This window comes from Homalodisca vitripennis, chromosome 4 (genome assembly GCF_021130785.1).
Source record: "Homalodisca vitripennis isolate AUS2020 chromosome 4, UT_GWSS_2.1, whole genome shotgun sequence".
Classification (NCBI taxonomy): Eukaryota; Metazoa; Arthropoda; class Insecta; order Hemiptera; family Cicadellidae; genus Homalodisca; species Homalodisca vitripennis.
Genome location: NC_060210.1, coordinates 77140933 through 77159944, shown reverse-complemented (window position 1 = coordinate 77159944; position 19012 = coordinate 77140933). Strand labels below are relative to the sequence as shown.

The 19012-nt window shown below is 30.3% G+C and overlaps 1 protein-coding gene across 3 annotated transcripts in view; it reads right to left on the bottom strand.

Annotated features, from left to right (window-relative positions):
- LOC124359561 (probable multidrug resistance-associated protein lethal(2)03659) overlaps positions 1-18787 on the bottom strand; it is a 40457-nt gene extending 21670 nt beyond the window's left edge. For 2 of the 3 annotated variants that reach the window (XM_046812414.1, XM_046812416.1), the window contains exons 1-12: positions 18701-18787; positions 15582-15672; positions 14375-14485; positions 13551-13685; positions 12377-12581; positions 11805-12027; positions 11507-11663; positions 8893-9031; positions 7637-7747; positions 6551-6799; positions 2464-2750; positions 407-504 (exon numbers count right to left, since the gene is read on the bottom strand). In XM_046812414.1, the coding sequence (XP_046668370.1) occupies positions 407-504; positions 2464-2750; positions 6551-6799; positions 7637-7747; positions 8893-9031; positions 11507-11663; positions 11805-12027; positions 12377-12581; positions 13551-13685; positions 14375-14485; positions 15582-15661 (1795 nt within the window). In that variant the 5' untranslated portion in view covers positions 15662-15672; positions 18701-18787. Of the gene's footprint in view, positions 1-406; positions 505-2463; positions 2751-6550; positions 6800-7636; positions 7748-8892; positions 9032-11506; positions 11664-11804; positions 12028-12376; positions 12582-13550; positions 13686-14374; positions 14486-15581; positions 15673-18700 lie in introns of those variants that run through there. The other variant, XM_046812415.1, reaches the window with a different exon arrangement.
- Positions 18788-19012: the final 225 nt, after the last annotated feature.

The following is a 19012-nucleotide window of genomic DNA, read 5'->3' as shown; positions in this document are numbered from 1 at the left end:
AGTTGAAATATTGTGATATTGTTAGTTTGTAATTACTGTAAATTATATTGCTGACCTAATTATAATTGTTTTTATGTGACGCGTATTCTGTAGTTAATGTTTATGAATAAAGGCTGCTTTGACTTGACTTGACTTGCACCTTGCCTTAATACGATGAGTGAGAATGTCAACAAGAAGGGAATTTCATGCAACTTATTAATATTATGTCTGAGGAGAGGTAGAATTGATGGATGAGCAGGTTGAGAGTTTTAATCACCTTAGTGTAAAATAAACTGAAAATGAGCTTTTATAAATATGAGATTATTACCAGATATTTTTCACTTGCAGAAAATTATTTGAAACTTATAATGTACTTGCAATAATGGGTAAAACATTCGCAAGAACATGCAAGTTATTTAGAACTTACCCAAAATACATTGTTGAAAGAGATGATTACTGACTCTAGGATCAACAGCAGACAGAGGATCGTCGAGCAAGTAAACATCTGCTTCCTTGTACACAGCTCTGGAAAAAACAGTTCAAATTAATTTGTTAGTTTGTCTGTTGGAGATCTCTGTGCTTTAGTACGCTTGACTTCACTACTGTAGGCGAGTCATGAAACAAACCCTGATCTCTGCATACTAGAAAATTGAGGACATTAATCAACTCTCTTGATTATTGAGCCTTGTATATTGAGGCTCTAACTATTATTATATGCTCTAATGTTGCAGACATCATTATTGACATAAATGCCTGCAAAATCAGGTGGTACCGCTAAAATGCACAGCTGCACCGTGTACAGGGATAGGAGTCGTCTCGTGACTTGCCTACAGGAACTAAAAACGTCAATCAAGGAGAGCAGGTAATTCTTAACACGTAACATTTTAACTTTCATAAAGCATAAGAATCTGTTCTGCTCACCTTGAGAACAATTTTGAATTTGATTATGAATATAAATCAGCATAAACTGGCATTTCATTTTGTGACTTTAGCACTACTAATTAGGAAACTGTGCAGGAGTATTACTAGAGGCTTAGTGCAATGTTGAATAAGTATATACAGAATATGGCACTTACCATTGTACTCAGTAATCAGTATCTTTAATAGCCATTGACCTCATATGTAGGAATAAACTTTAATAGAAAAATATATAGAAAACCACAAATACATATTTCATAAGTTTCATACTAATACCAATTTTTTTGTATATAATCTATACATATAGGTACATATTAAAAAGTTATTTGAAAAGACCCTATAAAACTTCATTCCAACTCATCATCCTTGTTGTCACAATCAATTTCCTCTTCTAGTTGCTTGTAATGAATGTCTTCCTCTTCTCTCCCACACATTTCACAATACTATTTATTTTTTTAGTTTTTAACAACACCATAGTCTGTTTGGCTTAAGTTATGCCTGGCTACTAAGCAATGCCAATACATTTTTATTATTGTAATGTCCTAATGGATGAATGTTTAAATTTGTGTATTCATTCTTTTAGACTTAAAAGTACAATAGTAGAGCAAGGATTCATAAGACAATGTTTCCTTTCAAAATCTCTTTTCTTCTAGAGGGAAATATCAAGGCTCAATCTATCCTATATTCTTTGCTTTCCTCAATTCATATGTCACAACTATTGAATTTACCAGTAGATGCTCTGTGACAATGGAATGAACAGTATTAAGACTAATTTTGACTCTCTACATAGTTTTATCAAATTTAAGGCATTTAAAGACATCTTTCAATAGGTTATAAATCAATCAAGTCTTTAAAATTTGACTTTGGACATCTTGTTTTCTATGCTTCCATGCCTATTTGTAATGTTTAGTGTAATAATAAAACTTGTATATTACATCTAACCCTAAGTCCTTTATAGTCTAGGAACAAAGAGCCAATTTGCACTGCATTGACTCATGGACTATCAGCCATTAAGAATTAAACCAACTTGACAACTTTGACCATTACAAACTGAACAAGAACATTATACTCTATGTGATTTAGAAATGGTCATTATCACAATTTATTGGTTATTGTTTTATTTAATGTTTGGTGGCATATAAATCAAATAATCAAATGTAACTGTAGCAATCAGATTGCTTTAATTGTTTGCCTTAATAATCATTGCTATTTTCTTTTACATAGATTTACACTATTTAACAGATAACTATAAATGAACCACATTTTTTAGTATGAAATAAATAACGAAACACACAATAATTTTCTATACAATTTATAACAAATGGATTAAACAGATTATTGTCAGTCTCTGATTCCTGTTAATTTCATGAACTAAATGGAATATTTCAACTAAAATTATAGTTTTTTTTTAAAAATGATTACTGATTTAAAACCTATGATGTCATTAACTGTAGATAAATAATTGAAAATTTGTTTCAAAACTACTGTCATGAAGAAACCTTTGGAAATAACTAACCCTCTACATTTGATGTTATTTCCTAAAACAAGAAAGGTTTCCTGCTATACCTTGCCAGATTGATCCTTGCTTTCTGTCCTCCACTGAGTGTTTCTCCTCTCTCCCCAACTATAGTCCTATCACCTGCGAACAACTGTTTGAAGTCCTGCCAGAGTGCACAAGCCTCCACCACACGGCGGTAGTGCTGCTTGTCGTATTCTGATCCAAACAGAATATTCTGACGGACACTGCCAGCAAACAGCCACGGTTCCTGGCTGGCGTAGGAGACACCTCCGGACACCTGGATTTCTCCAGCATGAAGAGTCAATTCTCCGAGAATAGCATGAAGTAGAGATGTCTGGAGCATGCCAAAATGAATGGAAAAGTAATTATGAACAATCTGTCTATTATTTTATTTGATGAAAATAATAAATGTGTTAAATTTTGCTTTAATAAGGAATTTATTTCGTTTCAAGTCTTTTTAGCTTGGTATCTATAAAATTCAAATTGTAATTAATTCAAAAACTCTTTGAGAGTCAAGAATGTTGTGAATTTTTGAACATCAGAATATTCTTGGTAATAAAAAGAAATACTTGTTAGCTATAATGTGTGTTTTAGAACCAGAGTTCAAAGTCAATTAAAAAAAAATTAATGCCACTTGGTAAACTCAATATTAAAACACTTTTCTGTCAAATTTTCAATCTTTATGTTGCCAATAAAATTTGAAACAAATTTTCTTGTTCAAAGAATTCCTTTAGCAAAAATGTTAGTATTCAAATCAAACTAAAATAAAATGCTTTCTTCTCAATAAAAAAATTAAGCTCTTCAAATAAAAACTAAATTTAAATGAAATGAAATTAAATCTTCTTCTCCTCTTAAAATAAAATAATAAATCAAATTCAAATTAAATTAATTCTCAAAGGTCTATTGTGCACCTCGTGCTAAACTCAAACTGTGGGATTTTATCCAGTTTCCATTATGTTTCAGTTAATTTTTAAACTCAAATGAAGCTTGCTATAAAATGAATTCTTATTAATATGCAAAGTTACACAAATTAGTCTCAAAGAGTTCAAATCTTAACTATTATTAAGATGAAATTAATCCTTCGTTCGAACAGGAAAACAAGTATTCTAAATGAGATTTTCTTTCTTCTAAAAAGGCCTTCCTCTTTTACTGGATTACTTTAATAAATTTGCAATCTAGTCTTACGTGAAATTCTCCAAAATCACTTGTGATAATTTAAACACACATGGAATGGACTGACATGGAATCACACACTCTTGCAACAGAAAAATCGGCGGAAATGAAGAAGTGCTGATTTAAATACTCCCCCCCCCCTCAATAATTAATGATGTTATTTCCAAGCTAGATTATTTGGCCCAGTATGATTCCACCGAATTTGCCAGCTTTCCTGATCTGAACCAACTAAAACCCAGTAATAGTTGGACAAAAGAACCGGTACAACAAATTCTTAATTCAGAATCAAACTTCTATCCTCAAGTAAAAAGAGCAGACTTGCCAAAGGAGACATTTCAATATCACTACCTACCATCTGACAATGTAATTAATACTAAAACTCTATTTTATTTTTCTTATCAAATTAAATACATAAAATTGTTGAATTTAAACCAATGTATCCTACGCTACAATACTAATAATGTATCTTCAGTTTCACATTTAGAAATGATGGTTACATGTGTAATTTACCTTTCTTCCAACTGAGCCGGAAAGAATATTTAATATATTTTTAAAGTTTATTAATAATAAAAACTTGCATATAAATTTGTTTAGTTAGTATAATTCTAAATATAGTTATAAAATTTTGTGTTGAACGATGCAAAGGATCAGCATAAAAAATAAATTAATTACAAGATCATAGACATTAGCAGTGAATCTGTTAACTACTACTAAAACAAAGCATAACTCTACAAAAATAATAAAATTACTATTTTAAAAACACGGGTTATGTGAAGAAAAAAATAATTTCAATTTTGTTGTTACTAATACCTAGGTTTATCCAAAACATTTTTAATACTATTTTACTTTGACTCTATACAGGGTGTCAATTAAGTCTGGAACCTCTTTTTTAATTTTTAAACCACAATATAAAAAAATACCAAAGTTCACATGTGCTTACTGGTGATAGTACATTTTACCAAAGTTCACATGTGCTTACTGGTGATAATACATTTTACTCAACTGAAGAGCTACTTACTCTAAGAAACCATTGAAATACATTGTGCTTTTCCCCTTTTCGTTTTATTCAAAAGAAAATTGTTAATGACTACTCTAATAGAACAGGTATGAAAGTTGAAAGAAGGTGAAAACACTTAATTTTAATATTTTTATTTGTAGGCTCAATGTTTGTATGATTGTTTGTAAAACCTGTATTTAGAACTAATGTTGTTCTGGCCCGAAGAAGGGGAAAACCCCTAAACTAATCTGCACGAACCTAGTTAAGAATGTGTAATTTTGTGTATAAAGAGGTTCTTGTTTTCTGTTTTATCTCATTTGTTTTTATTGTTCACAGACATTGTAAATGTTTAAATTAAAACCAATTACTTTGTTGACACTATTTCTTGTACGATATGTACATTTTTATGAAATAAAGATGTTTGATTGATTGATTGATTGATGATAACGCACATATCTGCCCAATTACCGACCAGATAATCCCTTTGGGGGACGGTCCACAAGGAGTCGGACAAAATTCTTAAATAGCAGCATAGGTCAAGTTTGGTATCAAATTAAAGGTCTTACTTAGCAGAGTACAATGCCGCAAACCGGACTTCAAAAGGTGGATTCATTCAGTAGTTATAGCTATTTGAATTTTAAAACAATCGAACAATGTAAATTATTAAGTATTACAAGTAAACACCAATTTTTAAGTACCTGTGATCAAAGTAAGAGTTCAAAATGTTCCCCTACCATCGTCTGGCAATGTCCTAGGTGGTTGTAAAAGCCATCCACTGCATTTTGAAGGTAGTCACGAGGAATATCTTGAGCTTTTTGGACTATGAGATTTCTTAGGTGCGCCAAATCTCGACGCTTAGTACGATAAACTTTATCTTTGAGGTATCCCCAAAGAAAAAAATCCAGCGGAGATAAATCAGGGGAACGAGCAGGCCACTCTACAGCACCACGTCTTCCAATCCATCTGTGAAGGAATATTGTATCCAAGTATTCTCTAACAAGGAGAGCAAAGTGTGGTGGCGCGCCATCTTGTTGGAAATAAATTCTTTGAAATTGTCGACCAAGAGCAGCTTGTAGTGCAGGAATTATCTCATTTTGGAGCATTGCTAGATACGAGTCACCATTTAAAATACCATTGATAAATAATGGGCCCATAATTTGATTTCCTATAATACCTGCCCAAACGTTAAGTTTCTGTGGATGCTGTGTATGACTCAATCTGCCACTTTCACATTCTAACAGTAGTTGTGTTATTGGTAATAATTATCTTCGATTACTACATTGTCAGATGATGGGAGGAGAACATTTTGAACACTTACTTTGATCACAGGTACTTAAAAATTGGTGTTTACTTGTAATACTTAATAATTTACATTGTTCAATTGTTTTAAAATTCAAATAGCTATAACTACTGAATGAATCCACCTTTTGAAGTCCGGTTTGCGGCATTGTACTCTGCTAAGTAAGACCTTTAATTTAATACCAAATTTGACCTATGCTGCTATTTAAGAATTTTGTCCGACTCCTTGTGGACCATCCCCCAAAGGGATTATCCGGTCGGTAATTGGGCAGATGTGTGCGTTACTATCACCAGTAAGCACGTGTGAACTTTGGTATTTCTTTCTATTATGGTTCAAAAATTAAAAAAGAGGTTCCAGACTTAATTGACACCCTGTATAATAGATATGATACACCATACATATGATACTTTTTGAAATTCTTTGTTTATGTGTACTGGTGACTATTTGCTGGTATTAGAAATCACTATAAACAATAAGTTAAGTGTTCAAGTAAAAATTATTTGTATTGTATTTGTATTAAGCCCCGTGATAAAATTAAATATAATTATTTTATAGGAACAATAAAGAAATGAATAATATAGATATAGAGAATTAACTACAAACCTCTATTGATAAGTAAAACTAAATCAAAATTGAATTGTGTACAAAGCCTACCAAGCTCTACCTTGCCGGAGCCGACAGGTCCTATGACAGCAACCAGTTGACCAGGACGAACATGTAAAGATATGTCATGGAGAGTGTCGTCGAGCAGGCTAGGGTTCCACTTTGCAGAACCCCCAGCAATGGCTACAGCATAGTGAGGCCGAGGGGCAGTCTCCTCACCGAGTGAACACTCCAGATTGTCGTTACCTCCAGCGTGACCGTTAGCAGATAGCCAGGAGTACACAGTAGTCTCCCCCGACAACAGGAAATCCTGTAATCAGACATCTGATTAAAGGTTAGACATAATTCTTATTATATAGATACGGTACTAAAATCCTAATTATTTGATGGATATATGAGGTCATTGAATTAGTAGTTGTAAATCAAAATAATAACTATATTCTCACTTAAACTACCTCCTCTGAGAACCCAGAAATAATAATTTGCACTTGTCCATATCTTTCACATGTTTAGACGATAACACCACCATATTATTTATTACTGTTTGCCATATACAACTATTAGTTAAAAAAAAAAAAATATATATAATAATATTTATTTTACAGAAGTAATATCAAAAGATAAATAATAAAGATGCAGAGCTTTAACCGCAAACATATTGGCAAGGAAAATTAAATCAAATTTGAATTATGTATTGCCATTTTTGTTTGGAAACAAAAGCCTCAGCAACTTGTGTAATGGTTGTAGAAAAGGAAAACATTATTATAAGTTGAAGCAAATTAAAATGTGATATCACAATGAACACCAACAAGCTATAATAAACATTTTACAGAAAAATAATTTTCTACTAGTTTGATTGAATAAATCGTTTATAAAAGTTTATGCAATTTTAACTTATTCCTAGTTTGAATTGGATAATTTCACTAATGAGATTAGTAAGATTTAGGAGTATTGTTTTAAAATTATAACGTGACCCAGTATTCGTAAAAGTTGCAGTGATATGATCATATCAACTTATTTGATAAATAAATTTCTGTCTCTATATTATTAATAAAAGAAAATTGCTTGATATGATAGAATTGAAACTGAAATCATATACCAATTTATTAATTTTAGTATGAAAACATCAAATTGATTGTACACTAACCTGTAGTCTTTGTATGGAGACAAAAGCTTCAGCAACTTGTGTAATTGCTTTAGGAATGAAAATTGTCATTGTATGTTGAAGCACATTGAAGTAAGATGTCACAATGAACACCTGCAAGTCATAATAAACAAATCATAAAAAAATCATTTGCTATTCAGTTTAATTTTTAAGGAATGTTTTTTCACTGAAAATTAAGTAAATAAAAATTAATTATGATAAGAATACGAAAAAGTAATGTCAATAAATATACAGAAATACTGTGTTTAACGTGTGTGTCTAAAGTATTAAATTAGTTTATTTCATTGGATTTTAATTCCTAATCAAAATATGGTCTTAACACAGTCATTTGAATATTTTTGTTTCTTAATTAAACCAAAATAACCAATAAAATAAGTTAAAAACAGTTTGAATTTGAATGAAATGGTTTTGAAGGCACTAAAATTTACATATGTTTAATGTTTTGGATTGTTCATGATTTTATACTTCATTACATGTACACATCATCATTGCCTAGATCTCAAGAGGCTGTTTGTGAAGCAAAACACATGATGTATAAATACGTATTATTCACTTTTCTTTTTTAGAAGCAGTAAGACAGCCATGGTTATAAAATCAGACTGTTCATTTACTCCAGAAAACATCTGGTTTGTAAATTTTCTGGCAGTTAGAAAAAATACCAGAAAAAGAAGAGTTATAGTACTTCAGACATGTGAAGAAATTTAGATTAGACAGTGTTTTTTATTTAAACCTTTTTTATTTGTGTATTATTTGTTGTGTTGTTTTTCATCCATGAAAGTTCTGCATATAAAATATCTAAAGTAAGCATCATTGAATTGAAATACTTTCAAAATTTGATTGTGTAATCTATGTTGAGCAAATCAACAAAATAAATTTTATAATTATTTAAATTCAATAATACTTTCCTCAGATTTTTCATTAGTAGAATTTTCATGCACGAGTAAAATAGCTTAATAATTATACACAAATAATAAAATTCATTTCATAAAACGCTGTAAGTCACATATATTTCTTTTAATAGTTTAAATTCATTGATTGTGCTCGACACACGTTACTACTACTCTATGTATCCTAAAGTCAAAACATTGATTATATATCCTAAAGTCACAGTGAAGGTATAATATTGCTATAGAGATAGCATAGTTTAACATGCTAACTATGTTAGACACATATTTGTAGTATTCTGCGTGTTCTAAAATCGGTACTTAATATATTGCATTTATGCAAATTATAAATACCTTTGTTGCATTGATATAGTTTCCAAAGAAAACATATGTGAGAATGCTGACAAAAATAGCAATACGGATATGGAAAATTGTAAATGAAGACAGAATGCCACGTATATAAGCAGTCTTGGATATCTCTCTCAGTTCTGCTCTGCAAAAATACAAAACTATGGTAAACTATTATAAAAGCTCAGTGTTATTCATGATTATAGTAATCAACAATCGAGTATCAGTAACTGCTCATACAAGTATATAAAATATGGCATACAATCCCCGCCTATCAACTGGTAACTGGTACAGGTAGCTGATATACAGTTTTTACTTGAGAGAATACTCTCATGATACAGAAAAACAATTTTGAAATTTTTGTGAAAATGTCCATTTTTAAATAAAAAAAAGGATTTCCATGAAAATGTTGGTGTGTTTGCATCTATATGTGAGTTGAAACATATATCATGATCATTGCATGGCAGCTGAACACACAAGTGGTCACAATTTTATGATTTTTTTGTATTTGGGTGTATAAAATAAATATAAATTAATTAAATATTTAAATCAGTCATTTTTAGTAAAAAACTATAATTTCTTTAAATAATTGTAATTATTTGTAATAAATATTGAATGTATTTTAAAATTATATATTAAAGAAAATTAGTTTGCACACACTGCATCTCCTTGAAAATTCTTGTTCAAAAGTTATACAAGAACATTTATCTTATTTTAAAGTTTTACCCTCTAACTCAAAATAATTGCATTGAGTGCATCATTCTAACGGTTCTATAATTACTAACACGAGAAGTTTAGTCCTTTCACTTAATGTTTGGTCTTCTTTGAGACTTGATTCAATGGTTTCAAGAATTTCTTGAATTGGTACATTTGTGAATAGATTTTCGATGTAAAAACTTACCAGTTTGTCAGTTTGTCAACTTAAGTGAATTTACAGAATAACAGGATTTTGGACATATTTTGTCATCGTTATGGTTATAAAAGGTACAACACAACGTTTCGATGATTGGAATCTATCCTATTCGTCAGGTGGGGGGAGGTATTAGTACATACAAAAATAAAGAACAGAAACAAGAAAAGTAAGGAAAGAAAACGGTTAAATGGTTCAAACATACCCAAAAGCTGCTTGGGAATCTAGTCCAAGCATTATCACTGCAGGGACTACAAGTCTCTAGCACAAGTCACAAGTACGAGAAACACGTGTTACACCTTTTGTAACCATAACAATGGCAAATGTCCGAAATCATGTAACCATAACAATGGTAAATGGCCGAAATCATGTAACCATAACGATGGCAAATGTCTGAGATCATGTAACCATAACGATGGCAAATATCCGAAATCATGTAACCATAATAATGGCAAATACCCGAAATCCTGTTATTCTGCCAAATCTTCCATCGTCAATAGCAAGCTTGAACAAAGAATTAAATGAATTTTTCGACGTCCATATAAGCTGTCGTCCATTTTCTTACTAATGGCGTTAAATTATCTAAAATGACTTTAGACAATTCCCTGCAAGGTGAATCAAAAGAACTGATAATAGGCAGAAGAGGGATGCTAGGGTTTTAGATTTTGTAATGCTGAGGAGTTAAATTAGATCTTAATTTATCTGAAAATTTCCTTTGTGTTTTCTTAAGGTGTTTGCTACTAGGTTCAAAGGAATCAGTTGTGTCTTTGTTTAAAACCGTACAGTTTTAATGTATATTTGCCAGTATTTAAAGTTTCTGTAATACTTTTTGTTATACGTTACTGTGTCAATTACAACAGTAGCGTTGCTTATATGGGCTGGTAAGATTTTGAAGGTATCGTCTTTCATAAGGATACTTTTTCTACTTCATTGCTAAATTAGGCTTTGTTGGGGGAAATCTTCTGAGCAAACGATGGCCTGACAATGAAACCAGTTACTCTGTACCTCAGATAACTATACAACATCCCACTTGATTCCAGTTATGAAATCCAGTGCCTTTACCGATTTTTGTGCCACAGAAAAGTTTAAACTCTTGATTACTCTTGTAAATGATATTTACACTTAAGTGAGAATTTTCAAGAAGAGGTTGATTACATTTCTATTATTTGCATCCATGTTTGCTTTGCCATTTTAAGGCAAAACAAATTGTTTAGGCATATTTTTTCAAATTTTGATATTTTCTTTTTCTTGTATATTTTAAAAGCTTATTTACATCTATTTTGGATACTTTCAAGAATGTTACTAAATTATGTACCAATCACGTTTTTGAATTTAGTTATTTTACATTCAATCTATTGTAAAAGAATGGAGGAGGCTTCTTTCACAATAATGATATGCAATTCTTTCTTAAAGTAATGATTTAGATGAAGAAGACAAGTTTTACTGGCTTTCCTGCTAAGAAAAGGAGTTTTTGGAGTTAACCCAACAGGCATAAGGTTTTCAACGTTACATTTATGCAAAAATGTTAAATGTTTAGTGTGTTTAGTTAACTTAAGATGCAAGCTCTCAAGTTCTTTGATGTTTTTACTGGTTCTGGAGCCATACTGAGAATCAATTCTTTATTTCAAAAACAAACTTAAAACTAAGAATCATCTATAAAGTAATAAATTGAATCTCATAGTGTAAATAATCATTCATTTAAGTCCATACCTGCGAGCCTCTGAAATAAACTTAGTAAAGGGTCTCTCCCATCCATACATCTTGATAACTTGAATGCCGGCAATGATCTCATTCATCAGCCGAACTCTCTGGTCCGTGTGAGTAGCAGTGCGCAGCCGGATACTGGAAGTCATCTTCCCGAGCCACACTGAGATCACAAACACAAGTGCTTAATCAATCTTACTTCCAGATAAAACATACAACTTTCATATTTACTGACAAAACTGATAAAAAAGTAAAATTAAAATAATGATGAAAATATTTTAGTGTAAAACATTAGGTTATTTACACTGTATTGGTATGAAAGCTAGAAGTGCTGCGACCCCGAACACGGAAGCTATACCAATCTGACTCCAGAGGAAGTATGTGACAGCCATAGTCTGCAAAGGGCCGATGACCAGGTATGGGAAGAACAACACTGAGCTGTCAAACCGAGCCACATCGTTGCTGATGAGGTTCACGACTTGACCGATGGTAGCATCTCCCAGAGCCGTCTTGCTTAGCCTCAAGGCCTTTCATACAGTAGACATTGAAAAAATCATTTGACACAGATGTTACATTTACTTACAAAAATTCACAACACAATTCAAAAATTTATAACTAAAACTTTAAAAAATACTCAACAACATTATACAGCAAATAATTCATCAATATTTCTTAAGATCTGGAGCCAACTGAGAGTGCAAAACCAACATCACTGTTTACTTCAGATCTGTACTTATAATTTAGTGTTTGTTTTAAACTAAAGTATCTTCAAAATCATTTTGTGAACTATAATAAAACATCAATAATGATGCACGTGTTAAGTAACAGCAGTTATTTGTGTTATAGTGTAAACACAAATTATATGCAAATACTGACCTTTCTATACACAAGTGAGCAACATGAAAGTCTCATCTTCATGCCAACATGCATGATGCTGATCATATAGGGATGCATCACTATGATGTTGATGGCAGAACAGATGACGATGCCGAGAGCATACAAGTAGGCATCTTTCTTGGTCACCTCGCTGTCTTGCCTGAAGTGCTCAATCAGGCCTCCGAGAAACAGAGGCTGCATTAGCCTAGATCATTCATGAAAGTCAGCATGCCCATTCCACAATCTCTCACAAAACTCTCTTTCCAATTCTGTCAAATGTGTAAATATCAGTTATAAATAGAATAACAATGAGTTATGTTCCTGACTTAATTATAAATAAATTATAATAATAATAAATAACCAGTATCAGTAAATCTTGGAAGCGAGATCACAAACTAACTAACTAACTCTGTTAATTGCTTTGATCCATTAAGTGTTAATATAATACAAATAATGAAAAAATGATTCATTTACATGTTAAATATTAGCTTGTAAATAGTTACACTTTTAATGAGTTATAATAAAAGAAAAGATTTTCTTACCTATTTAAGGTGGACAGACATACAATATATACAACTATAGCAGTTTTATAAAAAAAACACTTTCCTATTTATTTTCCAACAAACTCCACTGATAGGTTTACTAAGATTAATTAATATAGTATTCTATTGAGAGTCTTCCTTGTGATATAGTTGTCCTCAAATATGTTTTCATTAATTTCAAATTGAATTAATAATAAAATTTTCAACAATAATGGAACAATTAACAAATTTATGAATAAAATTTGAACATTATAATAAAAATGTTCTTCACACTATTTAGATTAAACTGTCAGTGCCATCTGGAATTATTTCATGAAGCACTTTTATTTCTGTTAAGATCTCACTGATAATTTGGACATGTATTATTGAACTTCTAATACAGTTAACTCCTGATAAAACTACAGAAATATTTCTAACTCACTGTCAATTAATTTTTTTTAACTTTTTTGGTGGTACAGAAATCAAACGTCTTGGAATAGTTGTTAAACTATGAATATCTCTTGCTCGTCCTCGCTTGGAGTTAATATTATGTACTACAAGTAATTCATTTTGTACCTCTCCCCTGCAGCTATTTATGGAAGTTTGTGATACCACTACTGTACCAAACTTGTGAACTGGGCATTTCTACCTACTTGACCACTACCTCCATGAGGGCCAGCATTGCTCCAAGACTGAGGATGTTGAGACCAAAGGTTCTCAGCAAGACTCGTAACAGACTTGGCTTGTCACCCTTCTTCCAGACTGTAGACAGCTCCCCCATCCATCCTCTAGAGAGCATAGCATTTAGGTACATCAATGATAATAATTAGTTAAAAACATACTAAGTCCTGCTCATACAGAATATGTATTGGAACGATTAAAGTGTTGTTGGATTGTAATATGCTCTTCTCATAATTACCCAACACCTCACTCAAATAATTAGAGATAAATTGATATATTTTGAGATTGTTTTGAGAAATTTACATTATATTTTGATAATTACCCCATGAGAATAAAGTATATACGCTTTGGTATAAATGATTACAGTATGATGAATACAGTTTTTATTCTCTTGACAAATTCATGCATAGAAGAAAGTACTATTATATTAAATTATTTTGTTTCTATTTGTTATACCTGTAATATAGTTATATAATAAATCTATGGACATGGCGTAAATATAGTTAAATCTGGAGCAATGTACTGACAAAAGGCAAGAGTTTTGTTAGAACCTAATGCTGCAATAATTTTTTTAAATAAATATTTTGTGTTATGATAGGTACAACAATTAATTATTAATTAAATAAAAGATAGGACTTTTAGTAAAACTTACAGTGACAAAACTAGCACGATAGTAGATGTAGTTAAAGTTGAAGGTTTAGTAGAAGTTTGATTTTGTTTGGAATATTTAATAACTAGTTATATAACAAAGAGTCATAATTAAAAAATGTTTTTCGTTATTGTAAAAAAATATTACTTTTCAATTCGGTTTCCCAACACAGATGACCGGTGTTCCTCTAGTGGGCTGAAGAGGTCATCTGGATCCAGGTCTCTTCTGTAGCCCTTCCAAAATGTTGGCAAAGTCCAGCTAAAGTTCAAAATACATAAGTGCTGAATGACATTAAGTAATAACTAATTTGTATCATGTAAACAAATAATATCAAGTATAGGAATACAAGAAAGTTAAATTGGAAGAAATTAATTTTTGTTCTACTAAAAAAATTATGATTAAGTGATGAACATTGAACAATTTATTTGAATGAAAATGTTTTTTATTAAAATGTACTAAAACTCATATGTTAGAAATTGCTTTCTATTCAGTTGTTAACATTAGATTCCAAAATACTTTTAGAGAAAATCTAATAATTATATTTTAGTCCCTATTAACCCAGAAAATATAACGAGATGATCACACTCTGTATGAGAACTTGATATACTACTGTGAAACATGTTGACTGTGGGAGAACCTCAGAGAGTGAGAGAGTCAGAATCAAATTAAGAGTACTCAAAATAACTCAGTGAAGGTGTTAATAAAAGAAACAATATTAGTTATGTATTCATGGTCAAAAGCTAATGATTGATGAAGCATTTTTTACAAGCAGTTCAAATTTAATGGGATTTAGAAACTGTCAGCTAGTTAAACTTAAACATAAAAACAGTTTTTTCTTACATACTAAATTCATAAATTAATGCAATAGTACATGTTTTGTTAGTATTGTAGTAAGATAAAATATAAAATCATCAATAGGTGTGTGTATTCAAAGTTTTAGAACTCCAAAGAATTAGCTAGAAGTTGACATGATTGCTTTCTCTATGATTAGTGAGTGAGATGAATAGATAAATAAACTTATAAAGAATAAATAAGTGCAGTGTCAATAATGTTTACTGTAAATAATTCTACTAGTTATAACTTAAGTTGAATACCATCATAATATAATTTATTAACTAGGCCAAGTGATATAGTTATTAAAACTTATTCAGGGGTGTTTAATTTTATACATTCATTAACAAAATACCTTAAAGGAAAAACATTTGAATAACATTTGAATAGCATTTTGTTTTATCTTGTTTATTATTGTATAACTTTGGTTATTAATTAGTATTGAGTGTTATATTAGACTGTATTGTAGTTTTATGCCTGATTCAACTCTTATCAGATTAAAATTACAAGATTTTATAAATACCTGAAAGTAATCTTTGAGAATAAATTGGATTTCAACCGAGGATTTGGCTTGTTGTGGAAGTGCTCATTTTCTTTATCCATCTTTTGCGTTTCTGGAAAATGATCAATTGTTAGTTGATTACAAAAGGAAATCAATTAAACTATTAACTAGCTAACTATGTAAATATGATATTATATGAGATTACACAATAAGTTACAAATATTCTGTATAAATTCCATTCTGTTCTTTATGATATAAAGCTAATTATGATGAAAATCTTGTGATAAGTGTAAACTTGCACCATTATTTAATTATGTTTTACATAGTGCTAAGATTTGAACTTTACTTGGCATATATATTTCTTGTTTTCTCAATAAATTATGTATTATTACCTGAGTTGATATTCATTATTAGTGTTTTTGGCTAAGCAAGTCATATCCCTACAGTTTAGAACAAAAGAATGCAAATAAATGGATTTTTAGTGCAATCTTACAAAGTTGCATAATTTCTCAGAAATTATTCCAAACAAAAGTTTAAATTATAATGATCATGTTCAGTTTTTATAGTAAATACTATCTTAATTATATTCAGGTAACAAATTATCTAATAATGTGTCATTACAAATTTTTAGTATAGTTTTCTTTGCAGTCTATGTATAGAGGGCAGTTTAGATTTTCTTATGGGAAAATGTATACTGAATTTAAATGATGAAAATTAATACTAACAGTTAATTGTATTTTACATGATTAATTAGCTAGAACTTAAGTTTATGAATTGAAACATTAATGGATTTGAGATGAGTTCCTGAGTGTCTTCAGCTTTCATTCTTTTTTGTTCCAGGGAAACAAATTATTAGTGCAGTAACAAATTAAACATATATTCACGCAAATAGCTTGTCTCTCTATCAAGAAATATTATCACTGGTTCACCAGAATCCAGTAGAACTCCAAAAGTATCAAAGGCACAACATTAACAACACTCTTAATACAAGGAAAATACTCTTTCCTTATATTAAGTTATATTCATCCAGTTAACAATGTATAAATTTTAATAAATAAAACTCTTTTTACAATGAAAATTTTCAAGTCTGAAAAAATAGTTTTTGAGCATAATATGATGATGGATTATCAGTTACAATAAATTATTAAATGTATTATATAGATTTTATTAATAGATGGCAGCCCGCTATTTTGGAATCTGGTATGATATTTTTCTGAAACTTTTTCAAAACCGTTCTTAATTAGATTAAAGACTTTGAAAAATGGTACTTTATACAATATTATTAAATTAAAATATTAAAATTATTTTGTTCTATAAAAAATACAACCAGCTGACAGACTGTAAACTAAGTAAGATAGGACTATAATTAATACAACATTTCTTACTTATTTTGACCTGATAAATCAGATGGTGAAGTTTGCTAGAGTAATTTATGGACATTCTTTATATTGCTGAACTTAAAAACTAAACTTACATTGCTGAACTTAAAAACTTTGGATAAATTATTATTGACCAATAGTAATCCAATCAGCTATTGCCAAATTCCTTGAAAGTGTGGTGCTTGAAAACCTTTGTTTTCTGAAAATGTTTAGGTCTTCTGTTTCTCTGTAAGATAATTAATGCCACTCTGGACTGTCCTTCACACCTATGCAACATTGATTTCCCCATTTAAAGAGGCTCCCTCTCTAAAACCATCTTCCAATGGAGATTCATGTAACATATTATTGTTACAACATCAGCATCTACAGGTTTCTTCGGACTGGTAGTGAAGTGGTTGTTCATGTTGACTTCTTCACTTTTTCTGAAGCATCTTTTAAAAGTGATATTTTTGGAGTATTTCCTAGTTATGCCATTTAACTTGTTGTCACTTTTCCTTTTTACTTCCCATGCTCTTTTTTACTCCTTATTGCATTTTGCCTCATTTTCCCTTGACTATCATTAATTTATGCTGTTTAATGATTAATTTATCATTAATCACTTTTTTATCACATCCTTGATTACTACTTATGCTTTTTGTTGTACAAAATAATCATATTAATCTGTTAAGTTGGTCTTTTGCTTTGTCTTGCTTTTCCCCCTTTGTAACCTTTCTTGTTATCACTGTATTATTTGCTGTTGTTTTTTTGTCTATTTGATGTAGTATATTATTGTTTATAGTTTAACATTTTAGTTATTATTACTTCTCATTGTTAATAATATAATGTATTGTTATGACTATTTGTTATATTTTTACATAGTAGAAGCCTCTGTTCACAATTATTACTCTTGTTATATGGTTACTATGTTCTTTATAGTATTTGTTATAATATTTAACATTCTTGGTACATTTTTTCGATATTATATTTTTATCATTACATTGTTATGTATTTTTGTTGATGTTACATTTCTTTAAGATTATGCCATGTTATTTTCTTTTATAGTATAATGATTGTAACTGCGTTCTAATATTGTTATGAAAATATTTTACTGTTTTTCCTTATAATTATTGCCTTAGCTATTTTGATTTTTTTGTGCATCCACGGCATGATCTAACCCTGTTGTTATTTAGTTTATAAAATATGTTTCTTTTGTTGCCATCTCGCACAGTTAATTTCAATTTAATGTATCTGTCATATGTAAATAGCGGCTGCAAGTAATAATAAAAAAGGAATAAAGGTCTGACATGCAGATGCCCCCAAACAAAGTCAGATTACAAGCAAAAGAGGTTGAAAAAAGGTGTATTAGCTGTTCCTGATTCGGAGACAGTCACATGATCTGGTCTAAGTTATTTGAGAATCAAAACACAAGTGATTGAAAAAAAAATTAACATGGTGAATCAGAAATCAGTACGATTAATAAAGCGTGATAAAAGATGTACATCAATTCTTTACAAAAGTAGTATATTACTGAAATCACTACATTTAGTTTTTACAGAAAAAGAATCGGGCAACCAATACCAATAACTCAGACTAACAGACATACTAAAGAAGTGATAAGAAAGAGTTGCATGTAAGATAACAATTGTTTAGTAAAAAATTAAATAGTTTTTCCTCAATATGTTACTTTATGACATTGCACTAATTAAACATTTTGGGAAAAGCATGTTTACAGTGTGTTGAAATATGTTTAAGCAAGGGATGATAATGGAATCTTGACCCTACCTGGAAATGATGATAGGCCACTACAAAAGCCTATATCAGCATCAACACAACATTCTCTTTATAATATCTGTAACAATCTAATCTGTATTGTCCATTAACTCATTCAGATAAACTTGATATGATTCCAATTGAGCTGAATCATTTACAGACACATTAATATCAAGAATAATTCTTACTTCAAAAACATTACTATTAGTCGTACAAGAAGTTTTATTTGTGTAATAAACTGCCACTCAGTTAGTAATTCTTAAGCGGATAAACGTAAATTATTTTGGGTGATTAAGTGTAACAGCAATTCCGCAATTAGTTTTT